At 51.9% G+C, this 27,371-nt stretch overlaps 1 protein-coding gene across 1 annotated transcript in view; it reads right to left on the bottom strand.

The window, feature by feature from the left end:
* DUSP8 (dual specificity phosphatase 8) overlaps positions 1-27,371 on the bottom strand; it is an 87,333-nt gene that overhangs the window by 47,231 nt on the left and 12,731 nt on the right. Inside the window, exons 2-3 of the mRNA XM_034770301.1 lie at positions 19,517-19,922; positions 3,957-4,095 (exon numbers count right to left, since the gene is read on the bottom strand). Coding sequence (XP_034626192.1) covers positions 3,957-4,095; positions 19,517-19,747 — 370 coding nt within the window. The 5' untranslated portion in view covers positions 19,748-19,922. The remainder of the gene's footprint in view (positions 1-3,956; positions 4,096-19,516; positions 19,923-27,371) is intronic.

Genomic DNA, 27,371 nt, shown 5'->3' with positions numbered 1-27,371 from the left:
ACCACAGTGACCTTGGAGCGGCAGAACAGGCCCTGCCGACCACAAGCCTGGATTACTGCTATCTCCTCTCAACCAGGCTTCACTGCACTGGTGGATTGTTCAAGAGGCAGCAGTATGCTTGCTTGTTGGCCTGAGGTCCTCTTTCATATCACTCCCACCCTATGCCCTACTACACTGGCTACCTCTGAAGTGATGAGGGGGATTTTAAAGGTGGCTTTGCTGGTTTTTAAAGCCCTGGGTACAGTCAAAGCCTTCTCCTTGAGTCTTTCTTCTGCATACGACAGTAGTACCTTGAGGGCCCAATTAAAATCAAGGCCCCCTTGTGCTAGGCACTGTACAAACACAGCCCCATGGATCTCAGAGCAGTTCAGATTACTAAGGTCATATATTCGCCAGAGACGTGTCCTTTGTGACAAAAGCCTGTGGCTGCTATGTTGTTTCCACAACTAGATGCAGCCTTTGTACCTGGCCAGCATGGAACTGAGCCAGGCTCTTCCATAGGTGCTAACAAATTTCATCCCCATTGCACAGAGGCCAAACTGAACCACAGTTGTTGCCAAAAAAACACAGCATGCCACTGGCAGAGTAGGGAAGAGAAGCCAGGGGTCCCTTGCTTTAACTCCCAGAGCGTGACCTTGAAGGAGCCAGTGCTATGGTGGCACCTACCAGCATTAACACAGCTTGAGTTGCTGCATGTGTCTACATGTGTCTTGCATCCAAGGGCAGGAGCAGGCTGCCTGAGTCCTATGCAGCAAAGAATGCACAGGATGGCTACGTGATGGGAAACAAGCCAGGCAGCCCTGCCTTCCTAGCTGCCAGAATGAACAGGCGCTTTCACCCTCTTGACACCCGCTCACCAGCTCTTTGTCCTGCCAGAGAGAGAGTTTCATTCATTCATTCCCTACCCTGCTTTTCGTGAGCTTTGTCCCAGCACCGGGAAAGCAACGCTTGCTCTGCAGCAAGGCTATAATTAGAACATCATGCTCACTTGCTCTCATGTGCTCCGTCTTCTTGGATAACACCCAGGGGACCCCGATTCATTCCAGCGATAATTCCTCCACCCCCCACTCCTCCTTTTCTGAATGAAGAATCCTTCCCCTCCCCGGGTTTTTTTTAAACAGGCGCGAGAATGAGTGCAGCTCTGGTCATTCATTCACTTTTTAAATATTAAGCAGCATGGGGTGGATGATTTAATCTGGGAGAGGGTAACTGGATACTTTCAACAACCTTTCTGCCCTCTCCACCCACATCCTCCCATCCATGCTCCCCCCTCAGCAAAGCTATTCCGTTACACAACGGCTCTGCTGGCTGCTCCTACAGTGGGACTGGCTCCAAGTAAGAGACAGAACACGTCCCCTAAAAACACCAGCAGCTAGAAGGTACAAGAGGAAAAAGAGCCAGAAGAGCAAGCAAACCCCAACCCCTGCAGCTGCCCTGATGTCCAGAAGCCTCCCGCTTCTTCCTGGGGGAGCTTGGATGGAGCGGTTTTGTGTTGATGGACAACACTGCCCTCTACTGGGGGGAACACATGGAACAGACACCAATGTTTAATCAATGAGTTTCCTTTACTGACTGAGCTTGGGGAGCTGTTCCATGAGCTCAATAGACAACAGCCAGGCAGACTAACCCTCACATAGTCTAGAGAAAGACTGTATCATCCCTGTCTGCGTGTGTCCAGGAAACATGACAGGCTGCCATGCTGCCCTTCCACAGGGAACAATAGCACCAGCCTATGGGCTGGATGTGCTGTGCACCCCCCGCCCCAAAGTCAGCCTTAAACCCAGCTCTCCCTTGCGGTCGCACAACATGCCACCAGCCAAGCCAAGCGAGCGCAGCCTTTGGCCCACATCTGTTCCCAAGTGACAGCATCCTGGGGAAACACAAGCTCAGGGGGCAGCCCAGCTTAACGCAGAGGGAACAAGTGAAGAAGGGCACAACTGAGCGGCGCTGGCAGATCCCTCAAGAGGGTGCACTGCCCTGAAGCCCATTTACAAGAGATACTGGAGACTTCTGGCACACTCACAAATGGCCCAAGAAAAAACAGCTGCAAATACGGTGAGGAGCAGAACGGTGCTGGCTACGCCCAGGCCTAGACATGCTCACTCCCAGCAGGATTCTAGCATTTTTTTCCCCCTGAGCAATGTGGACAAGGGCTCTTCTGTGCTAGAACCAGGACATAAACCTGTGGCCTGGACAGAACACTGACCAGGGAAGTGTGTAGCATGGTTTACTTAGGACGGAGTTTGGGAAGAAAGAAAAAAAAACTCTACAATTATGATGTATTGTATTCTATTTTGAGTGCAAAGGTCTCTTTGGAGAAATCATACTAAAAGCATAGCAGTAACAGTCATTGATGAACAATGCTGGGCCTAGTATTGTTCAGATCCCACTCTGGATGGGGCCTCTTGTCTGCGTGGAACAAAATACAGGCACTAAACATACCCAAGGAGTTTTGTTCCAAGTTAATTTGGTCCTTTGGAGCCACCCACAGCTCCTTCCTCTCACTCACACCCACCCTCCCTGGCCAACTGTATCTCAACAACATACATAAGAAAGGCCGTACCGGGTCAGACCAAAGGTCCATCTAGCCCAGTATCCGGTCTACTGACAGTGGCCAATGCCAGGTGCCCCAGAGGGAGTGAACCTAACAGACAAGGATCAAGTGATCTCTCTCCTGCCGTCCATCTCCATCCTCTGTCAGACAGATGCTAGGGACACCATTCCTTACCCGTCCTGGCTAATAGCCATTAATGGACTTAACCACCATGAATTTATCCAGTTCTCTTTTAAACGCTGTTATAGTCCTAGCCTTCACAACCTTCTCAGGTAAGGAGTTCCACAAGTTGACTGTGCGCTGCATGAAGAAGAACTTCCTTTTATTTGTTATCTAACAAGACCTTTAGAGAGTCCCCTCTTTAGGGCCACACTACCAACGCCTGGGCACTATGCACAGGTCATGATCCCCGTAGTAGGTTTGACATGGGCCAGCACTGTAAAGTACCAGGGAACATATACATCATTAACATTCAGCACTTCAGGACATGGAAGACAGTGTCGTTATTCACCCTCCATTCCCGAGCCAAGAAACATCTGACAGCCCTGCGTTGCTAATTGTGGGCTGTGTCAGCCAGACCCGGGGCAGCAGATCCACACTATGGCACACGGGTCCCTCTTCACGATACGCGCAGCACTGGATGTGGCTGGGTTCCATGGGGAATTTCTTCCCTCTCTCAGGCTGCTGAGTTCCCAGCATTGAACCCAAGCGCTCTCTTTAAGAGTGGATCTAAAGCGGGAGTGCTGAGCACTCGTTGCAGATCCCCTGGCCCAAGAGAAAGGGTGTTAATCCCAGTGCCCAGGCCACAATCCAGCTCAGGTAATTACATCCTGCCTAACACAAACTTCCTCTACATTTTCAACTGGGGTGATGTTAGTCTTCATTCCCGGGGCTAGAATTCTTCACTTCCTGTCTTAGAAGCACTGTGGTATTTTTCAGTGTGGTATTAAACAGCTGCTGGGTTCCACCCCAGAAGTGGCTGCCTTCCAGTGGAAGGTGAAAAGGTGGCCTCTCATAGGTAGACTGGGATGAGAGAGACTACAAATGTCTCAGTCCCTCATTATAGCACCTGCCTACAGGTTGAGGCACCCAAGGCCGGCTTAGACAGGGGTACAGATGAGCAGGACTGGTGATGCGCCAGATAGGTGTTGCAGCCAGTCTGCATTCTTGGTGCCACGACACCCTCTAAGGACATCCCATCTCTGGGAGATGGCAAAGTTCATCCAGGAGTGTCACCTGAAGGCATGGAGGCACTCCCATGGGCACCCTAAAGTGCTGGTGACCCAGTGTCTGGCCTGGAGATAGAAACACTAGTCACAACCACGCATACTCAAGACATCCTCTCCGCCCCCTTTCAGGGGCAGAGCTCCCACTTCTCCATGGCATCCCAGCCAGATCCTACCTGTGAGGATGGAGACGTTGTGGAAGCAGCTGTCCAGCTTGCCCAGGAGGATGGAGAGGAAACTGTCGGCAGCCAAGCCACTCACGTCCCGTGTGCTCTGGTCATAGACCACCACGTCCTGGTGCTCTTCCGCCTCCACCTAGGGGGGGGGGGGGGGAGAACCACCACAACAGAGCATTACAGCATGTAGGGGGCAGATAGCAGGGGGGCCAGGGATTGGATATGGGGAGTTCTGCTGCTCTCCACTTAGGCTCTGTGTCGCCAAGGCTTTCCGACTTCAGTGCTGGAGAAGAGTCCCCAGACTGAGGTAGGATGGAGCGAATCCTCCTGCTGCCCACACCCCAGGAGACAACGGTCCCTCCAGATCAGGGATGGAGCAAGAAACAAGCAAGGGAGCTAGAAAGGGAGGGAGAAGGGGAGCTGGTGACCACAGTAAGGTTATGGAGCAGATTAATTTTGCTCCTCTAAACTGAAGGAGCATGGAGACGTGGCTCCCCCACTCACGCCTGAGGAGGATGGCTCTGCCAGAACAGGTCTGGGGTCTACTGGCAGAAACCGAGAGCTGAATGGACATGGAAACTGAACTTCCCAGGAGAAGATGGTTCCTGTATGTCAGGTCTCAGGACCTACTGAGGCAGATAGATGGAGAAGGCCTCTGCTGAATGGACATGGAGAGGGAAGCCCCCTGGCCGCCATTATAACCCAGATGAGAGATGGGAACCACTATCTAGGTGAAGCCGAGGAATCAGACGACAATGACATTTACCTCAGCCCTGCCCCTGCCACCTCAGCCCGTGCAGGACTCTGTCCTATCCAAGTGAGGAGGCTTTGTTCACCACTCCCCAGGCTAGCAGCTCTTACAGACAGGAAGGGCAGGGTGTTCTGGGTGCAAAGTAAGGCCTATGCTGAGCACCTTAGCTCTGTCACTGAGTATTTTGCCATGGACTCCAGTGGGAGCAGTCAGGCTAATTGTGAGTACTTCTGAAAATCCCACCCTCACGCCCCCCTTCTCCCATATGCTGCCTAAATTTTCCATTGCTTAACTTCATCCCCATCCTCCCAGTTACACTCACACACAAACCATTCCTCCCCTGCAGATCCACACGACAAACACTCACTTCTCCGTTTAGCCAGCTTTGAACTATTCAGCTCTTTCAATAATTCCTCACAAGCAAACCCTCCGGTCCCCATTTCCCTTGTACTGCTCTTCTCCAATCTGCCTCTTTCTTTCTGGTATCAAGGTAGCTGGGACTGAATCCTGCATGGCAGGGATGGTCTCAGGGCCAGCCAGAGAGAGGGAGGCATGGGCTGTAATTGCCACCTTATAATCTCTCTGCACAGCCAACCTCAAGTGTCACATCCGTTTGTTTTGATAGCACGTCAGCTCATACGTGAAACAACGTGGTCCAGTGGATTGGGCACTGGACTGGGACCCAGGAGCCCTAGGTTTTATTCCTGGCTCTGCTACTGACCAACTGTGTGACCGCAGGTAAATCACTTAATCTCTGCCACCTTGGGCAAGTTATTCCCCCCCCGCACCCATCCTTTGTGTCTTGCCCAGGTAGACATTAAGCTCACTGGGATAGGGTCTCTCGCACTTTGTGCATGTACAGCACTTAGCACAATGGGATTCCCGCCCAGGTGTTACCACAACACAAATCAATTACAATTTGCCATCCGCTCTTTCCGAGTCTCCTCTGTTGGGAGAGCATTACCAAGTCAATGCCTCCTGCAGACCAAGCTTAGCCCTAGTACTAGAAGTTGTGGGAACATCCCCACACCAGCTGTTTGCCATGTGGGCTCTCATTGACCCCTTTCTCTAGGCATTCCTGACAACAGGGACTGCACACAGCAAAGAGCAGGTGGGGTGGGGGGGAAGAGAAGGAGGAGATCGGTCTGACCCTCCCATGCACCCTTCTGTGCAGTGAGCAGTGTACAGACCCAGCTGCTGTTCCCAGATCCTCAGGAACCCACCCCAAGACTTGGTAAATTCAGGTGCACCAGTGAGGTGTGCCAGCTTTCAGGGCTTGTGCCCAGGGTATCAGCCGTTCTTAGGAGGGAGGGCTGAGCAAGGAAGAAAATCGCTCTCTGATGAGAGATTACGTGGTGCCCAGTTAATGGCAGGATTACAGAGAGAGCAGGAGGCACGGCCAGGGGCTGCTGTGTCTAATGAAAAGTTAACACGTTAAAGGCTGATAAAATCCTTGCAGTGCCACGGCTCAGTGCACCTGCTGAATAGGCTGATGGGTGGCATACGCCTGCCTTGCGAGCTAGCAGCCTCCCGCTCTTTGGGGCGAGGCACATTTATCATTCTGCGGTAGGTGGAGGCAGCAGCTGTGAAGCAGAGCCAGCATGAACCCTGCCAGCAGGACTTGGGGGGGCGGAGGGAGGGAGGCAGGGAATGAACAGCCCTTTCCATTATATCCCAAAGAGCAGTTTAGCGCAGATACTGTGCAGCTAGGCAAGGAGTTTACACTCTAGGGCTGCCTATGTAGTGAGTTTGCTGTTCTCTGCGGTGTGGGCTTGTATTTGCGCTGGCTATCTCAGTTCCCCAGGTATCGAGAGCTGGGGCTGTCACTCACCTGCTCCAATCCGGTTTTGGGGCAATTGGGGGGGAGGTGCCTGCCATTGTGCCACACTCACTAACCCTTCAGAGCTTTGATTCAGCAGCAACCGCCACACAACAACATGCTTGCCAGAAGTCCCTGGCCAGCAGCATCGCCTGACAACCTACTGACTGCCCTGCGTACAAAGATCCGAGATGCCTTTCCCTGGCCTGCCAAGCACGTCCTGCCCCATCTCTATCCTCAGCCAGCGGTGACATCAGTGACCTTGCCCCGGCACTGTCCAACGGCCACCTGGGCTGAGAGCAGAGCCCAATGGGTGGTAGCTCTTGCCATTGTGCTCGCAGTGACTTCTGCAGTCCTGCCCCCACTCCACGTGCCTTTGGTGCCACACGCAGGGCTTCGTGCCAAATTACCATTGCCTTCAGTGTCGCCAGGAATACTCCACCTCAGCACCTCCCCTGCCACCCTGTCTGGTGCCCTCCAACCCATCTCACCCTGAGCTGTTGAGTGAAGCCCTCCTCCCACCCCCCTCATAGCACAGCACTCAGTCCTCCACCCCACACCCAGCTTCTTCAGCTCTGCTCTGCAGCACAGGGGGCTGAGCACTGTTGCTCTCCAGTGTCCTGAACAGCAAAGAGATCCACGGCTGCCTACACTGCCAGGCTCCAGGTCTCTGAAGGCCAGCTTGTGAATTTAGGATGAGTGGTTCCCCCCGCTCACCCAGAAGAACTGTGAAGACTGACTGGGCCATCCTGGAACATCACAGCACAAAGGCTGGTTTAATGGCCCTCTCACACACCTGAAGGTGCTAGTGTGAGAAAGCACATCCCGTCAGCTTGAAATCTGGAAGACGGAAATAAAGATAGCGGGCATGAAAATTAGTCATCTCTTTCCTGTTTGGTTTGGACTTCCAAGGGCTGGAGCTAAGAAACCAAAAGCAGAGATCCCCAGGGTCAGCCCCCCAAAAAGACAAGCAGTGCTGACAGATTACTATATCTCGGTCACCTTTTGGAACCACGGACTGAACTCATTTGTGTAAACATGTTGCCTGCTTTAATCTGTAAATAACTCTCATTTCCTTTTCCTAGTTAATAAAGCCTTTCTTAGTTTACTATAGGATTGTCTTTGGTATGAGATCTAAGGCACAAATGTATCTAGGGTAAGTGACTGGTCTCTTGGAACGGGGAGCAATCTGAATATTTTTTGATTTTTGGTGTAAGTGACCATTTATCACGAAGTCCAGCTTGCCTGGGTGGCCGGGTAGACTGGAGAGCCCAAAGGGACTGCCTGTGATTCTATGGTAAGACTGTTGCAACGATCCAGAAGTTCACATTTGTTCCTGGATTGGTGAAATCTAATTATAGAATTTATCACCAGTTTAGGGTGTCTGCCAACCTCAGGGCAGACTGTCAAAAACAAGGCACTCTTTGGTATGAGCCACCCCAGACCATGTGACAACCTGAACCCCAGACACTATGAAGGGGAAAGAGAAACGGACTTAGCTTGGACCAGGAAAGTCAGCGCAGAGAAATGCAAAAGGTAAGAAAACAACGTGAATGGGAGAAAAAGGAACTGGGCTTTCTAGCTGAGATGGGCACCTTTGGAGGTCTGAGCTTTAATGTCCCTTGCACTTTTAATAATCTACGGTGCTATTATTAATATAGGTTCAGAGTTTCATATTACAGGGTCAGATCCTCAGCAGACATAGATCGGAATAGCTCCAGTGATTTCAAGGGAGCTACACTGATTTCCACCAGCAAAGGATCTGGCCCAGGATTTTATCTGATTTTTAAAAAAAGTTAACTACATCCAAACAGAGCCCAAGTGCTGCTGAGCTTTCTGCAATATCCGCAGCTCAGCCCCTCACAGGGCTGAGACAATAGTATCCTCCAAGCTCCTTCAAGAATGGTTTGAAGGGAGAACTTCCAGCCTCAGTAATACTCAGTGCTCCCTATAGTGTCTCATCTGTGGCGCTCAAAGCACTGAAGGGAGGCTAATTAAGCCTCATAACATCCAGCTCAGGTAGGCAAGTACTGTCCCATTTCACAGATGGGAAAACAGAGGCAAAGAGAGTGACTTTCTAAGGGTCACACACTAAGTATGGGGCAGAGCCAGGGATTAGAACCTCAGGCACCTGACTCTCGGGTCCCACCTCAAACTCGTAGGCTGCCCACCTTCCCTGGCTGTTGGACAATCGACAGTCTGGCATAGCTAGCAGTGAAAGAAAGGAATGATGGTCTCTTAGTCGCACTGGACTGGGACTCCAGAGATGTGGGTTCAATTAATCCCCAGCTCAGTCAGAGACTCAGTGTGACCCTGGGCAAACATCTTAGTCCCTCTGTGCCTTAGTTTCCCCATCTATAAAATGGGGATAATAATAATTCCTTTGTCTGTCTTGTCTATTTAGACTGTAAGTAGGGGCAGGGACTGTTTCTTGCTCAATGTCTGTACAGCACCTAGCACGACAGGGCCCCGATCTCAGCTGAGGGTCTCATGCCACTACCATAACACTAACAACATTACAACCCACGCGGGTGGAACCTCCTGTTCAGATCCTGGTCAACTCCCAGTGCTCCATGACACAGGGAGGAGGAATAAATGTGGACCAAAACATTTGGAGGGGGGGAAGGGGCAAACAAAAACACTGCATGGGACAACACGGCTGCTTGGCTTGGTCCCCATTTCCTAATGCCTCCCCGCTGCATCCTGGAAAGACACTAAGGGTATGTCTACACTACCCGCTGGATCAGCGGGCAGCGATCGATCCAGTGGGGATCAATTTATCGCATCTAGTCTAGACGTGATAAATTGACCCCCAAGCCCTCTCCCGTCGACTCCTGTACTCCAGCGCCACAAGAGGCGCAGGCGGAGTCGACAGGGGAGCGGCAGCAGTCGACTCACTGCGGTGAAGACACCACGGTAAGTCTATTTAAGTATGTCGACTTCAGCTACGTCTTTCACGTAGCTGAAGTTGCAAAACTTAAATAAACTTACCACCCCCCCCCCCCCCCCAGTGTAGACCAGGGCTTAGTGTCCTCTACTCCCAAGGACATCAATAACCCTGATCTTGTCAGGAGCCCATCAGCACTGCACACCATGGCATCGGAATACTCCAAATGATCCTTTCCCAATAGGGTGGGGACACGCCCCACCAGAGAACATATACCTTAGCCACGCACACCAGGGTGCCCATTCAAGTGCAGGGGGCCCCCAGGGGAGATAACCACTTGCCAGCCAAATTATCCCACAATAGGATTTAGTGTTCCTCCACACCGGGAGGCTTTGTTTTGCCCATTACTGAAGGGTTGCCGGGCAACGGCAGATAGATGTGACATGGTTTACATCTTATTAAAGTTATAAGCTTTCAGGCAATATAAATGCCAAACAAGCCCTGGCCTCGCATGACCTAGCTGCAACAAACACACACTGCGTTTGCCAGGGAGAGCTCGGAAACAGGCTGACAGAAGGGCTGGCTTTCTTAAATGTATTAAAAAATACTTCGCGCCCCCCCCCCCCATTTTCCTTTGGAACAAACAACAAGGGACAAATTCAACCCTGAGGTGGTGCTTTGAAGGAACAGAGGACAGACAGTTTGGGCCTGGCCTGACCAGCAGCTGCGGACTCCAGTACTCCCCCAAGCAGGCCTCACTTCTGCCTTAATTACCTGACCCAAAAGGGCTTTGCAGGGTTATAGAACTGCTGGGACACAGGTCCACCTCAGCCCTTGTTCTGTCCTCTGCTGCAGTGGGGAGGGGGACAGGGCTAGATTGGTATGCAAAGCTGCCCCGCATCAATGCTGCTTGAATTGTAAAGCCTCTCACGGCACTGCTGTGGGGAAGCTCACAACGCTGGCAGAACCTCTCCTAGTACAGCTATGAGGAAGAACAAGGCCGGAGCATTAGCTGGCATTGTGCAAGCGTTCAGCGGAGAAGTGCTGGACTCCTGGCTGAAGAGACTGGGAGAGGTGAGATGGAAGAGTCCTAGTGGATTATCTTGGCTATCCTTAGCCAGGCCAGGGCATGACTGCCATCTACAGTAGAACACGCTTTTGACACTCTATGGCAGGCTAGGCCACCTTTGGGGAAGTTGATAGGGGAGCCAGGTGTTGAAGCCAGGATCTGTGTCTACATGGATACTATTTGAGCAAGAATAAACCTGGAGGAAACTCTACAAGAGAGTTAAAGAGGAGGTGACTCCTCCTAGCACACTCTCCAGGGAAAGCTGCAGCTGCCTGGGAGATGACCCAGTGCTGCAGAGGGATCAGGAAGCACTGGGGCTAATTAACCATTTCATGCCAAGTGATACACCTTGCTCTCCCCAAGGGCCAATCCTCATGCAGCTGGGTCCTGCCTGCCTGCCTGCCTGCAGTTACAATTTGAACGGAAGGACGTTCTACCCCTAGGATTTGGAAATGCCCATCACCATGGTAATCTGCTGCCAGAAAATGCCCCGTTTGACACTGTCAAAGGGGTTAAATGATCACCCCCCAAATGCATCCTGAATTACTGTGGGAAGACAAGGACTAGCACCAGCTTGCAAACAAGAGCAGCTATTTCAAACCTTCCCACCCCACACCAACTGCTGATTCCAACAGGCTTAGGGGTCATTGACGGATACCAGACATGATGTCTTGTCCAAGGTGCCAGCTGTGGCAATGGATGCATGATCCCCACTGGACACCTGTCCTCTACTAACTGAGCTGACTCAGTAGCTCAGACAGTAGCCTACAGTCGTCCCCAGCACGCCTTGGCTCAAGACAAAGGTAAGCCTCCTTTCAACTGGAGGAAGAACCTATTTCTCTCTCCCAAGACCACATCTTAGCTGCCTGAGGAATCCCAGGTAATGGAGACTTCCCAGAGTTTGGGAGACATTTGGCACAGCCAGCCAGTTAACGCAGTTCCACACATCACAGGCAGCCACGCTGACATTTCCAGACACAAAAGGATAGAGTCATTGGCCCACCAGTCAGATGGGACATGGAGACGGGGAGTTTCCTCTCGCTACACCATTGGTATGAGCTATGCTTATGTGTGCCGTGACTGCCTCAGCAACCCACGTCCTTGCGAGCAGGATGCTGTGGTGCTGCAGGTCCAGCAGGTCACTCGCTGGACTGGGCATTCAGGATCACATGACTGCTATACTGGATCTACAGGGCCACCTGCAAGGGGGCAGAGAAGGACTTTTAAATGATCCAGGCTGGAACCTTCTCAGTGAACCAGGACTGATGGACATTTGCAGCCAGACACCTTCCACCCACAGTCCCATAATCCCATTCAGGTTCCTGTGCTGAAGCCTTTGAGGAGGGAGAAAACAAAACAAAGCCAACACCCTCTCAACCAGCTGCATTTCTGAGCGTGACTCAAAAGGTCTCCAGCTCAGTGGCTTTGGTTCAAAGAAGAGTTCACATCCCTTTTCATTTCAGCTTTGAACAAACCCACCCGTTCAGAGTCCAGCAGAGGAGAAAGCCATGGCAGGGAAGACAATGCTTCTCAAGCTTCTTGTGCTCAAGCCCCCTTTCCTCAGACTCAGACGCTGCCCCGTGTCAAACAATTCACTGTAATAAAACTGAATCCCCTTCCCTCTTGCTGGTGCTGAGGATGGAGACTCTTGCAGGGCTTTTCCCTATGGGCTGTTCTGCCTGCTGCAGCCTGGCTTAGGAGAGTTCTCTCAACCAGCTTACAGGATGCTGATCAGTGCTTTGGGGGTTGGGGGGTGGGTGGATAGAAGATAAAGCCTTTGGAGGACACCTGGGGACATCCTTCTCTAGGGATTATTATTTAAACTGGCAATATAATAATCTCGGCCTTCTAAAGGGGGAGGGGGAGGGAGCACAGAAGGGTGCAGAAGTGCCCCATCAGAAATCCTCACATTCCTCCAAACCTGGCTGTGAGAACTCTCTAGCAGAGTCAGTACTCAGGTAAGAGGAGGAATTGTCCAGAAGTTGGGGTGCCAGCTTAAGTCTTGGGAGACCTGGTGTTCCATTTTCTGCTCTGCTATAGACTCCCTGTGTGACCTTGGGCAAGTCAATTAGCTGCTCTGTGTCTCACTTCCCAGGTGTAATGGGGATAACAACGTCGGCCTATCTCTCTGGGGTGTTGTGAGCATAAATCCATTAAAGTTAAAAGATTGTGTAGCATTCAGATCCTATACGGATGGGGGCCAGATAAGTACCTTAGCTAGGCAATAGCCTTTTTGTCTATCCCTACCCCATAAAAAAAGTCTGAAAACTATACTTTTATAAGTGTTTTTGATTTTCATAGCTCTCCACACCTGAGTAGGAGGTTGACGCTTTTTCAAATGCTGCCAAGGTGTGTAGATTTTTGCAGCCACTTTTGGTACGATCCTGTCAGCTCTCACAAGCTACCCAGAGGGAGGTCAGACCACTTGCTTAGATAGTAGACTTTCACACAACACGCAGGTGCTATTGGTGCTTCCCTGCAAGTCAGTACTGAGCCAGTGCCACAGCATTATGGCAATGGAGATTTCAGGTAAGATGGAGTATGTAAAGAATCGTAAGTGTCAGGATGCGAGTCCAAGAGCTTTAGCCAAATTCCTGCCAATCTAAACTCCCCCTGCAGTTTCAGTTGGGTATAACTCCTAGCTCAAGCAGTTGAGTAATTTTATGCATTCATTGACTTAGATTACAGAATGACACTGGACTGGAGCTTCAGACCTGGGTGCTGTTCCCAACTCAGCCACTGGCCTGTTGGGAGACCGTGGACAAGCCACTTCATTTCTCTCTGCCTTGGTTTTCCATCTGTAAAATGGGGATAATGGTACTTCTCCCTCTCGTGAAGTGCTCTGAGATCTACAAATGAAAAGGGCCACATGAAAGCTAGGTATTATCCAAACACGTCAGACACCTCACAAAAATATTTCAAAACACAGTGACTCATTGAACCAAAGTAAACAGCAGCTCCGTATCACTTCATGACGTGCAGGCAGCGCAAACAATAGAACGATACCTTGATTTCCCTATACACATCACCCCTAAGACAATAGTTACTTCCTCAGCAGCCCTTCAGAAAAAAGATGACGGCAACATTACACAAGAGCGGCCATTGTTTAACTGATACTGCAGCTCCACCCCAGAGGCAGCCGCGTTTCAGAACTGGGTAGCAGGTGGAGCTGGCTGCAAAATACTAAGCATTTCCTGTGAAAAGTTCCAAAAGCAATTGAATTCTCATTCCTCCTTTCCCCCCCCACCCAAGAAAAAAAAAAATTAGCAGAAATTTTCCTTAAAGAAAAAAAAAGGCAATAAAATGGTGTTGTTGAAAAAGCTGTAAAAGTTCAAAAATTTGGTAACCTTTTAATTTTGTATAAAGGCCATTTGTTAACTGGAAAACAGGTTCCATCCCCAATTTCGCAAACAGCTCTAGGAGCAGAGCTTGATGTTGGCTAAGAGGCCACGGGGGTCGTAGATCTTTGATATTTCTCCTATTCTCTGGGCAAGAGGCTCCTGCCGTTGGTGGGTCTGCTGAGCACATGGGGTTAGGAACCTATGGCTTAGATATGGTCTGTCTTTCTTGCACTCACTCAGGAGAAGCATATGCACATTTCAATACAAACCCCGGAAAAAGCAATTTTAACTTTCAAGTTCCTACTATCCAGCCAACGTGCCCCTTTGCCTCACATTTTAACAAGGGAACCCAGGTGTCAATATTACTCATCCATGGCAACAAGCCAAAGCAGGGCATTTGTAAGGGTTTGTACGGGATGGGGGGGAGGAAACGTTCCTGGTGCCAGGATAACATGGCAGAGATTATTACCCTTCTTGCTGCAGGGAGGGAGGGATGGAAAGAGGGTGTGGTGAGAGCAGAGTGGGAACATCAGGGCAGCCATGCTAGAGGGGGGACCAGGTGTTTGAATGCAGGAGAACTGCTGGCACAGAGACAGAAGGGGATACATGCCCCTCTCCACCAGCTTCCCTCTCTCACCAGCAGCCATGCCTACCTAAAAGAGTAGCAGCAGGTGGCTTCCAAGGTGAACTTGCCCTACCCCTTGGGTTCTGCAGTAGATGGGAGAGCATGGCATGACAGGGGCTGCTGCTCCTGGAGTCCGTGCCTCCCCCTACTGCCCAATGAGGTAGGGCAAAGGCCATACCAACGCTGGGGCCAGCACCAATCAGGGAATCACACAGATAGCACAGCAATCCCCCTCCTCCCGCAATGAGCTGGACAGCAAGAGAGGACAAGGCAGGATGGTGTGTGTGTCACCCCCACCCCCAGAAAAGTAGAGGGGAGAATTGGTGTGGATCCCTGGCTGCCTTTGTCTCTCCAGCTCCAAACTCTGTCAGCAGGAAACCAGCGAGGAAGGCGGGAGGCTTGTCAGGAAAAATAATGGGGTAGGACAATCAAGCCTATGATGTCACCCTTCCTGCCATCTGCTATTCAGCAGCAGCTTCGCCGGCCCCAGCCCCCTCCCCCACCAAACACACACACAGGATCACGTGAGGGGGAGCCACTCAGCTGGCGCCCCCCCTCCAGGGACCAAGACAGTGGTGGTGGTGGTGGTGGGGGGAGCATGTATTTAACACACACTGGACTGATATTGTTCAAAGTGCCAGGGATGGTGCTGCATCGGTTGGCGGGGGAGGAGGGGAAGAAGAGAGAGAAACCCACCAGCAGCCTGTACCTTGAAATAGACAAGGAGGAGGACCTGGGTTGAACAGAGATCCAGAGGGAGCACATACTGTGCATTACCTGAACTAGCCACCAAAGGGAGCTGCTGTTCCACCAAGGCCCAGTGGCTGGTGTAATTCTGTGGCTGCAGACAACAGGGGAGAACAAGCCAACCCGACCCTGTCCAAACCCAGCTGTGGGTCATAGCTCAAGCCTCTCTGGACAACTTACCCGCTGGGAATTCAAACTGGGGTTTATAAACCTCCCTCAGCACTGGAGGGTTCAGATCTAGGGGCTGAGTTTGACCCATTAGAGAAGACCCGGAATTCAGAGCTGAACTTTGGGTTCAGAGCTACCACCGCTGTCATTCAACAACCCCGTCCCACTCATCGGCCCAGACCAGCCACTTCGTTCTGGCATTACATTCCAACGCCAGCTTCCTCAGACAGATTCCCGGCCGCTCCACCGCGCAGTCAGCTTTCATGGACCATTAACCCAGCAGGCTGGACCACTGGCTCATACATAGGACTGGGTCATGGAGTCCAATCCCCGGCTATCAAAGGCAACCCTGTTTTATAATCCTGATCATAAACGTATCAGACTCAGTCTCAACACTAGCTGGGCTGTCATAAACCACTACAGGAATGGTGAGCAGGGTTACTACATACGCAGATGGGCAACAGTTTCTTCGCTGGAAGTGAAGGTGGGTTGTTTGTCCTCCTTGGGGCTTGCTCTGTTCACGCTGAGTGAGATGGGGAAGGGAGTAATGGCTAGATTTTCACAAGTGCTCAGCAGCTCCTATTGTTCTCAATGAGAGCTGCTGGGTGCCTTAGGAGAACTGGCCTTAAGTGCATAATGCTCCTTTGTAGGGAATTAGAGCTGCTAAGAGGTTTTTTTATGTATTATTATTTTTTTTAAAAAGAGTATGTATGTTTCCTGTTCTAGTTTTATGCTTCTAATTTGCAGCCACATTCAATTTCTGCTGCCCGTTCTGCCCATCCATGCCCGCAGCCAGTCCGCATGCCTTCCTTGCAACCCCAAGATCCTGATCCAAGTCCCATTCCCTCCCTCAAAAACCTCCTCTTAAAAGGTCCCCTGCTATCCCATCCCTTCCCCTTTCCCAAGTGCTCTACCCCAACTGGCAACAGCCCCCAGCCCCTCCCATCATCCCAACAGCTTTGATGGGGAGGAACAAAGAGGGGCACTGGCAGCTCCTCCCCTCAGCCCTGCTCTGGGGGACTCAGGAATCTTCATCTTAGCCCTGAAGGAGCAATCATCTCCTCTTCTGCCCCTCTGGAAGCAGACACAGAAGCTCCTTCTTTCCCCAAGGGGCCAGTTATTAACCACAAATCCCATAAAGCCCCACTCCTCTTGTGGTGCAATACACCACCAGGTGAAATATTCAGCACTCCCCAGCTCCCAAACTGAGCAACAAAACTGAGATGCCCAATAAAAACGACAGTGTGCGGCTCACAAATGTAAGGTTTTTTGAAGGGCGGGGGGGGGGGGGGAGGGAAGAATTTTAGATTTGGGGTCTAAAACATGCTCCTAAAGGGACATCAGCGGGCTATAAGGCCCAGTCCTGCGCCTATTGAAATCGATGGCAAACATCACTTTGACTGAAACTACTGGGAGCAAAGTGCATTCTTGACTTATCAGTTACTGCAGTCGGGCGGCTTTCATCAGCCCAAAGTACACTTCCTTAGGTGTGGTGCAGTTCAGAGGCCTGATCACAGGACTTGGAATCTGGAAACCCATAGCCACATCTGCCGCTGGTGCACAAATAGCGCCAACAGAGCTTTACACCAGATTTATACCAGCGGAGGATCTGACAGGAATCCTCGGCTTCCTGGGGCAAGTGGCTTAACTCCCCAAGGGTGCCTTGAGGATTAACTCCAGTGCTCTGGAGGTATAGCATGCTAGAGGATTTTAATGAATGGCTTGCTTGGAAGTACAGTGGAAGAATGTTTGTGTCTGGCCTGGGAAGCACCATGAAACATTTCCGCCTTAAAGGAGGTAAGAAGAGAAGCTAAACCAATGAGTGCTTCCTCTCCCAGCACCGGAGTGTCACTCCCAGGAGATTATAATTCTGTCTCTCGTCAATGCCCGCATTGCTATGTAAATTACCCACTGGGGGTCTCCTGCACCTTCCTTTGAAGGAGCCACTGTTAGAGCTGGGATACTAGACGGATTATTGGTGCGAGCTGGACAGCAATAAAGGGCCATGCATGCCTGCACCAGTCTGAAGTTTGGGTGCCATCGGTGACTTTAAAGTGTCCATTGGAGGGGTGGGAAGAGAGGAGCAATGGGGAGTGCTGGCCCAGCTCCCTTTGGCTACTGCTGTGGGGATTTCCTTGGCCTGGCTGCAGAGATGCTGTGCTCCTGAAGCGCTGCAGGTTTGCAGACAGAAGATTAGGCTCTTCCCTGCTTAACAGTGGTCATCACCCCCATGCACACATGCAGGGCATCAGTGCTGCGTTGCTGCTGCTGCACGTGACCATGCCCACTGCAGAGGTAACTTCAGCCAAGGGGAGGGTGGATACACCTCTCTCTCTCTCTTTTTCTTTGCCAGTTTTTAAAAACTGCTTATTCGGCCTTATTTGCCAGCGGATTTAAGAACAGCTAAATCCGTGCAGGATGAATTCTCTGCAATCCCCTCCAATCCCCGGCCTGAAGCATCAGTAAAGCAGATTGGAGGCAAGGCTCCCCCACCCCACCCCGCAGTGCAAACCTCCTTGATCCAGGCAGGGTGATGTCACCGGCAGCCAATCAGGAAGCCTGTGTGCGCGCGTGCATGGGGAGGGGGTGTGAGGACGCCACAGATGGCTCCAGCTGGGCCTAGCATTTGATTAATCGCCTGAATTACCCTCACTTTGCCATAAAATGAGGGGGGGGGAGAGAAAAGAAGAGAGAGAAAGGAGAAGAATGAACAGTAAAAGCAGGAGCAACTGCAGAGAGCAAGCCACAAATGGAGAGGCCTCAGGAGAGAGCTTATTGTTAAACGGCCCAGCATACACCTGGGTTAATGCAAAGCATGGGGAGGGAGCAGCCCCACAGACAGAGGGCAAGAGAACAGGGGATGCACCAGGTGGCTGAACAGTTGCTGCTGTTTAGAAATGGGCATATTAGTACCAGGGGTAAATAGGCAACAAATGGGGCCCCAATCGGTTTGGATTTTCCCCAAGTCCCAGAATGCCTCTGTGGGTGGAAGGGGGAAGGTCAGCACCAAACCCCACCAACAGGGCCAGCATGGTAGGGACAACCTTTCTGTGGGCAGAGGTGAGGCTCACCCCTGTCCCTTAGCCCGATGGCAAGGCACACAAAAGGAGCAGAAGACTGGTATGGTGCCCCATCAGCAGCCCAGCCCCGCCGCTTACCCTGCATGCAATTAGCTCTCATTGACACGAATCCCACTTGAAAGGATTATCCCCCCCTTAGCCCCTGGATTCCCAGAGGGACGCCGCTAGCAGGTGGGTTTTGCACAGCTGCTTTTGCAGGAGCTAAGAGAAACGAATGATGCTTGCACCATTCAGTGCGCGAGAAACTAGAGTTGTGTAACAAAGAGAGCTTACAAAAGGGTAAGTGCAGCAGGCAGCTGACCGGCTGCAGGGGAGCGAGGAGATGAACAGCGATCCCGTACAGCAGTGCTTCCGAGCCTATTGGCAAAGTCCACCCTGGTGGGGGTAGGACTTGCTCCTGCCAGCACTGAAGCAGCCATCAGGGCACCAGTGCCATATTAAATCGAGTCGGACCTGAACCCACACAGCTGGGGGCGATCAGAGCCTGATCCAAACTCCGGGGCTTAGCCCAACAAGAGGAATAAGCGAAGGAAAAAGCAATGCCACTGGATAGGAGCGCTGGCGTCCCAAGGGAGGAGGATTACGGGTCCCTGAAGAGGGCTAGCAGTGGAAGAGGGGAGGGAAGAGTTTTTAGCGGGGATTAAGTACTAGCTACGAAAGGGCTGTGGGGGCTGGTTCGCCAATGCAATGCCCCTTGCCCAAGGCGGACACACCTGTTAGTCTCTCTGGTGGCAGCCTCAGGCGAGGGACAGTAGAGCAACACGAAAGGGCAGCCTCCTTTAACGGCTCAACCCCCCTCCTTGCCACATTAATAGGCAACACCTCTGTGGGCCATGGACACAGCCAGTGGGGGGGGAGAGGGGGGGAAAAGGACTGCTCTGCCTCTGTGAGATGGCAGGGACAGAGGCTGGGTTCCCCTCAAAGGTACTGGAATGAGCAGCAGAAGAGCGAGCCAGAAGCCGGCACTTCCATTCTGTTGCTCCATACAACGGTCATGTGCCCTCTCAGGCCAGGTCCCTATCTACTAGGTGGGGGGCCCTAGTGGAAAGGCAGGCAAGGGCCGGATTAAGTACCTTCATCTTGGAGGCTGGCTGGATGAGCTCCGTGATGCAGACTTTGTCCTGCTGAAGCCGCCTCTTGACCAGCTTGGAGCAGCAGATGTTGACAGAGCTGAGGACGTGCCAGGAGTTATACTCCACGAAGGAGCGGCTGTCAATGACCAAGGTGCCCTCTGCCCCGTTCCTCAGGAGGCTGGCCAGCTTCTTAGCATCCATCACTTTGCGTGGGAGTCTGTCCCCAGCCATAACGGGCCCGTCCCCTCCGCGGTGACTGGGAGGAAGGGAGGGAAGGCCAGGGGCAGGGAAGCCAGCACAGATCTCCCAGAGGAGAGAGGGAATGGGATACAGCGCGAGCAGGGCAGCACCTGTCCTGATCTTGCCACGCCGCTAAAGCCCAGGATGCCAAGTCATCGTGCCGAACCTGTTGAGGAGAGGGGAAACCCAGAGTCAGGTGTTATGACAGCACGGGCAGCCCTGGGAATTCACCTGGAAACAAGTTTCCAAGAGCCAAATCCTATCTCAGCCACATGGGCCAACGGCTGAGTCCAATGGAGTTACTCTTGATTTACACCAGGGTAGCCACGGAGAGAACCTGGCGTGGATGGTGGCACTTTCTACATGGAATGTCAAGGTACATTCACCTGTCAGATCAGCCAGCTGGGCAGAAAGGTGAAAATGGAGACTGCAGAATGGAGCCAGGAGTGCTGGTCTTCTAGGTCTCTGCAATACCTGCTGCACTCCCTCGCTACCTGAGTGTATCCCTCCACAGAGCCAGTTCCCTCTCACAGCCTGCCCTACCACCACCCAACAGCTTCTCCCCTCACAAACACACAGAACTTCCGCCTCAATCCCTCTCTTCCTCCCCCCTGGGCCCCAGAAACCCAGTTGAGGGTACGGAAGGAGGCAGCTCAAAGGAGCAGGATTCAGCATATTGTGGAGGCAGTTTCGTTAAACACTGTAACCAGAATCTTTTCACTCTCCTGATCACCGCTAGCCCGGCGGTGGTCCCGCCTGACTTTGCCCGGGCCAGCTCACTGAAGCACATTGTCAGAGGCAGGGCCCGTGTGAAGGGCAGCAGCCGTGGGGCCCCGACCACCATGAGATTAACAAACAAGTTAGAGGGATGTGGACCGGTAAAGCCCAGCTCATGACCCCCTCGTCCCCACCCTGTAGCTGGCTGCAAGGGGGTGCTGGGTTCATAGCAAGTGCTCTCCCTTCCTCCAAGGAAGTGAAGTTATTCAGCCCAGCAGCCTAGCTCTCATCAGGAGCACCCCTGCGGTGACCAGCCAGCATAAGCCGAAGGCCAGCACACAGCATGAGCAGCTTTTGCATTACCTAAGCCCTGGGGCCCCAGGGTTGGAAGAAGCAGCAGCCCAGAAAAACTTTAACACAAAGTTAACTGGGGAGATCAAGGGGGTTTGAACCCAGCACTTGTGCCAGAGTCATTAGCTATTCTGGGTGCCTTAAAAGCTAATCTTTTCTGAGGGTGGGCGCGCAACACCTGCTGAAAAATGGGGCCCTTTCAGGTGTCTAAACTCTGTGCACCCACAAATCACTAGCAGCTTCTGAAAATATTGGACTCTGAACATTATTCCTGGCTCTGATGCGCTGTATAACCTTAGGCAGGTCACTTAGCTGCTCTGTGCTTCAGTTTCCCCATTTGCGAAATGGGAATACTACTTCACTCTCCCCCAGGAGTGTCTTGGAGAGGGGCTCATTAGTGTTAGTGACGTGCTCAGAGATCCTCCATGGAAGCTTCCGTAGAACTGCTAAGTGCTCTACAAAGCCCAGAACTCAGCGTCTGGAAGCATTCTGCTCACATCTGCAGGATGTCTGCCTGGCAGGCACAGGGGAAAGGTTCAGGCCTCTTCAGTTTTAATGCCCCGCATCACTGTAGGACACAAGGAGAGCCATTCAGAAATAGTAACCAGGTTATTACAGTGCAGACCACATTGTATAGAAAACCCACAGGCCGTACCAGGGCAGCCCAATGTGTCTGAGCTGGGAAAAGTGAACACCACTTCTAGAGGGGCCAGTTCAGGGCAATGTCAGGCCCACTGACTTTCTTGGAGCCAGGATTTGTCGCAGAGACAGTAGCAGGCAGCGCAATCACACAAAGGATGCCGGTTGTTCTCAGCTGTTTCCATGTTCTGATCCCTCTCTCCCCTCCCCACTGGAAATCCATAGAACATCAGACTATTCACATTTTTCCACACATAGCATTACTCCTATAGAAGAGCCTTTCAAATGACAACTGGTACGTGAATCCAGACACACAAAGAGAAGCATGTAGACTTCCAATCCAAGTCCCAGCAGTGAAATGGTTAACTCTGCCGTCATTTTAATGGTAATAACCAGCTTTGATGTCAACTCCCACTCAAAGCCAAAAGGAGGGGGGAAAAAAAAAATCACTCTTCCGCTGCTGCTGCTACTGCTATTTCAGTCTTTATTGTTTATTTGTACCATGTTAGCTGCAGCATCCAGTGGTCCCAAGCGAGAACAGGGCCCCATCATGCGAGGCACTGTACTAAAAACATATGGTGAGAGAACATCTCTGCCCCAAGGAGCTTTCCATCTCAGTAGACAGGACAAAGACTCAATACCACATCCATTTATATGGTGAAGGCCCTTCCTCAGCCAGGGGGAGCGAGAGAGAAATCCCGCTCTTTAAAAGATAAGTGATTCTAGAGAACACAGTGAACATCCAGAAGGACATAAATCCTTGGAATATGGGGTTTTTTTTCCAGCATCTGAAGGCTTCTGTTAACCCTGCTGATGAGCAACCCTACAATAATAAACCCCCTCTTCTGAAAGATCCACACCCTAAAGCACTAGGATCTATACCTCCAAACCTCCAGTGCCAAGATTCATGCTCCCAGTTTCGGAACACAATAGAAACAATACACCAAAAAAACCACACACACACACCCCCTACCGCCCATCGCCACATTAAATTTAGCTTAAAACCCACCAGGAAATGATGATTATGGCCCCCTTACAGCACAGAAAGCTTCTCACAGCTTTGTGCTATCGTCCCCTGTACCACTGTGCGCTAGTATCGCTTTATATCTCAGCACAAGGATTCCAATCAGAGCTCAGCTACCCCTTCCCGTGGTCAGCTCACAATCCCTCCCCACCATGGCTATTCAAATACTCGTATTTTTTTCTTCTAGGGCGGGTTTCAAAAATTGAAACAGTTCTAATTAAGAGGCCTGGGGGAGGGGGAGGAGGGAAGGCTGGCTCCTGCTGTGATATGACACACCTCATTATGCAGTAACAGCCTCGCTGGAGACCCCCCGCTGCACTTGGGCTATAGAGCATGGGCAATCAGAAAGGATGCAAATTAGCCAGCTTTTGCTAGGTTTCTCTCCCCCTCTCTGTTCCTGTCCCCACTCCCTTCTCCATCAGGGAATGCAAGATGCCAATTCCCCTCCTGATTCCTCAAACGCCAGCCAGAAAAAATAGGAATTGGAAGAGAGAGGCAGACAAAGAGGTGGAGATAAGGTTCAGAGGGAGGGCTAAGTAGGAAACACTGGAGTGGGATGGAAGGGTGATCCAACAGAGATGGGAAAGGGGGAGAAGGCTAACTTATTATCCAGGGAGATAATAGGATCCATTCCCCTCACTCTCCAGACTGTGAACAAGGGGTGGCTTTGGGGTTTTCAAACACAATCAGAGAGGCCTGGGGAAGATAACAGCCCCTTTATCTCCTAATTGCTCCAAGAAAAGCCTGTTTGGAAGAGTTTGTGCGTGGTCAGTTCTGACAGGCGAGCAAGCGTTTAGATGGACAAAGCCAGAGACGGTGGGGAACATGACGCAGGGAAAGGCAGCCAGGCCTGACCTATAACCCCCACTGCCCCTGAGAGGACTCTGGTGTACACAGCGGCGTATTATCGCCTAGGCCAACAAGGCCAGGCCTAGGGTGGCAAATTTGCTCTTGCCTCCTCCCCAACTCCACCCCTTCCCCAAATCCCCAGCCCGCCTCCTCCCCCAGGCGCGCCGCGCTTCCCTCCTTCCACCTCCCTCCCAGGCTTGCCACGCTGGGAGGGAGGGAGAAGCGAGTTGCAGTGCGCTCGGAGGAGGCAGAGCAGAGGTGAGCTAGGGCCCGCGGTCGTGAGGAGTAACGGGGGGCCGGGAACCGCTCCTCGGCCTGCCCCAGCTCACCTCTGCTCCACCGCCGCTGCCATTCCTTGAGCGCGCCGCAACTCCCCTTCTCCCCCGTCCCTCCCAGGCTTGCCGCGCGAAAGCGCTGGGAGGGAGGGAGGAGAAGCAAGTAGCGGCACGTTCAGGGGATAGTGGAGGTGAGCTGGGGCCAGCGGGCACGGGGAGTAACTCTTGGGGGGCGGGGGGGCAGGGAACCACTCCCTGCCCCAGCTCACCCCTGCTCCACTGCCGCCATCCCCCGAGCGCGCCACAACTCCCCTTCTCTCCCCGCTCCCCCGCGGCAAGCCGGGGGGGGAGGAGGTAAGCTGGCGGGGGGCAATTTTTTTGATGGCCTAGGGGCAGCAAATTTGTTAATTCGCCCCTGGGTGTACACAGGTGTGTGCTCTCCCCACACTCCAGCTCTTCCAAAATGAAGGCTGCAAGGACAGCCCAGCAGCTCAGTCCAGACACCATCCCTTGACACCTAGAGAGTTGTTTATTCTAGTACACTCCCATCCCAGCCAGCATCATGGGTGGCAGAGCGGTCTATTGGATAAAGTAGCACTACACTGGGCCATGGGACTCAGGAGAGCTGGGTTCTTTTCAGGGCTCCACCTGTGACCTGCTGTATGACCCGGGGAAAGTCATCTCACCTCTCTGTGCCGCCTCCTCCCCCGCCCCCACTCTTTGTCTTTGACTGTAAGCTCTTTAGGGCAGGGACTCTCTCTCTACGTGTTTGTAGAGTGCCTAGCACAATGAGGTCACAATCTCAGCTGTAGTCTCTGGGTGCTAAGAAATACAAACAATTAAATTATGCCATGTTGTGCCGACCAGGTGCCAAACAGAGACACTGGCACGATCCCTGATCATGTATTCCCTATCTCCCCACAGAAATGGACACCAGGAAGCTATCCACTCGGGCAGGCATCAGGGCAGCATCCTCTTTCAAGTGAGGTTCTGCTCTGGAGAGAGACTATGCAGAAGTACTGTAGATCTGCTTCCTGTATGAATTCAGAATCACATCTGCTGACTTCATTGGACTACAGTAAATTTTGACAGCTTTATTTATTTTTTTGCGGATAGCCCTGCAGTGTCAGTATTGCTATGGGAGAGTGAGCTAAAGTCTGGTCCTGCTGAAACATCAGACTAAGTTCCATTTGCAGAATCTTTATTGCTAGTGATGCAGGAACCAGAAAATGCTGCATCTCTTCACTAGTCTCCGCCCTTCCCCGCAAGCTTCCCATCATTGCTACCACCTGGTTCAGCTGTACAGACGGTAACAACAGCAGTAGTGCTAGCACAGACATAAGCTCCTGGCACTAGTTATTAATATTGCAGAAACACCTAGGAACCCTGATCAGCAATCAAGGCCCCATGGTGCTAGGCACTGTACACACAAAACAGAGTTCCTGTCCTGCCAACCAGGAAGTAGCAGAAGGGGCGGTCAGTGTTTTACCACTACGCTGTGCAGCCACAGTGAGAGCGTATCTCGGTGACACGCTGGTAAAAACACCAATGGCTGCTATCTGCTCTATGTTATTGCTCACAACCTTGCCAAAGCCAGTGGGGCTACACTGTCCAGTGGGGACAGCAATCGCAAGAAAGTGTGAGGGAGGCATGCAAGGAAAACTAGTGGAGCCAAGGCCAACAGAGCCCAGCTTGACTCTCACATCACAGGCTGGGCTTGGCTTGGCTTGCAGGGCTGGCAGCAAGAAGAGAAACATTTTTACTTGTAAACGAAGGATATTTGGTCTATAGTCACTGAAAGACACTGAGCCGGATACCCTGCAGTGCTGTGGTTTACAGTCTCTCTTAAGAGTACAAACAAACTTTAACATGAAGTTAACTGGGGAGATACCAGGAGAGGCGAAATAAGGGAAGTGTCTTCTTCCTTCTTGCCAACTGGGTCAAAGTGAAGGAGCAGGAATGGCTGGTGGATGCTGCTGAGCAAGGTCCAGAGAGGTCTCCCATTACCTCACCCCCATGACAAAAGACCACAAGCTCTAAAGGAGGGGAAAAGGTTAACCTGAAACCTAAATTGGGGTTTCAGAAACAAAGCTGTGTCCCTCTCTTATCAGTCTATTAAAGCTGCCTTAATCTTCTTGAGCATTCCTGAAGAACATTACCATAATCCTTTAATCCCACGTCTCCCTGAAGTGCCTGTAATGAGGAGATGGGCCACAGGCTTAGCTGAATGGGGACAGCAAAGCAGGAGGCGCCATACTGCTGCTCAGGGACAGAGACAGCTTCATGTGTGCCTTACGCTCCCCACGCATCCCCCATCTCAAGACAATGGGGCAGACTCATCACTGGCATGCAACTCCATTGAATACACATCAGAAATCGCACAGGGGTCAGCACCAGGGGTTTAACCACACACAGCAGAGCGTGTCCTGCAATGCAAGCCCAAAGTGGGGGCCAAACATTTCTATGCAATAACTTAGAAACACTAGGCTCCCTGGGCCTGAATTGTGCTGCCCTGAGCGCTCATTTGCTCAGGTGCACAAGTGGCTATATCCAGTGGGGGAAAATGGAGAATCAGGCCCAGGGTCTTCGGCTGCCCATTCAGGTCTCCAACTCCCCTATCAGCCCTCATATCCCCTCATTACCTTAGGGTTCAGACTGCTTCTTTTTCCTGCCGCTGATGCGGGACCCTCCAGAGAACACCTTTCACAAATTACAGGTGGTTTCTTCAGGGAGACACCTAGCCAGGAAGCCTCAAGATGAGAGCTGTGGGAAATCTTGAAGAATGCCAGAGAAGGTGGTACCTGACCTTCAGAACGTGGAGTTGGGTGAGGAACTCCAGTCAATAGGCAGCCATCTGTCCTCATCCTTCTCCCTCCCCATAAAGGGCCCTCAGGCATGTCCCCGAGAAGGGGCAACGCATGGGCAGCTGCATTCAGACAGTATTGGCCCCCATACCAACATCCAAATCAGATTATTCCCCCACAATTGGAGTAATCAACATCTCACACACCCCTGCGTATAATATAGCACAGCACCCGTTCTGCACCCACAGTCATACACACTTAGAGAAGCCATGCAAAGGTTCATGCACCCTAGATACGCACCTATTTTGGCAGGCTCGGCAAGCACATAGGAAGCTCTGGAGAAGAACAGAGCCAGAATTCATCCCTGTGCTGTTGCAAAGGCAGAACTCAGCCTCTCAGGTCCGCTCTATCTTGCACTCTGACTGCAATTAGACACCAATGGGCCTCAGCAGCGCGTACACACACCCACCCACCCACTCGGTATAGCAACGTCCTGGCCACTCCTGCCCTCAAAACTGCCCCTCTTGCTACCTTTGGCAAGTCAACTGCGGCTTCTGAGAACAACACCCAAATGCCCAAGTAGTAGTGGGTTCAACATTGTTCGTGCCCCAGCCTGTTTCTGGCCCTTTTGTTTCTGCTCTCCCCATCCACTCCTGCTCCCTTCCCTGGTGTTTTCTGCTCCCCTTTGTTGTTCCTGTAAATCCTAAATATAGATGGGAGCAGCCAAGGCTCAGGGAAAGGGAAACAATCTGAAAGAAGGTTAACTATACCCTCGCAAGGCCAACGACTAGCTCGTGTTTCTCCCTCTATTTTCTCTTCCCCCTTCCCAGCCAGTAGCAAGCAGAAGGGCCATCTATGGAAAGGGCTCATTCACACGCTGCTTTCTACCTTCTACCAGAGATCTCCCATGCCGGAGAACCATATTGAAATGCCAGAGATTGTTGACTACCATGGGT

Source organism: Trachemys scripta, chromosome 4, assembly GCF_013100865.1.
Source record: "Trachemys scripta elegans isolate TJP31775 chromosome 4, CAS_Tse_1.0, whole genome shotgun sequence".
Lineage (NCBI taxonomy): Eukaryota > Metazoa > Chordata > Testudines > Emydidae > Trachemys > Trachemys scripta.
The sequence above is the reverse complement of the archived record's forward strand: the minus strand, read 5'-3'. Positions and strand labels throughout refer to the sequence as shown.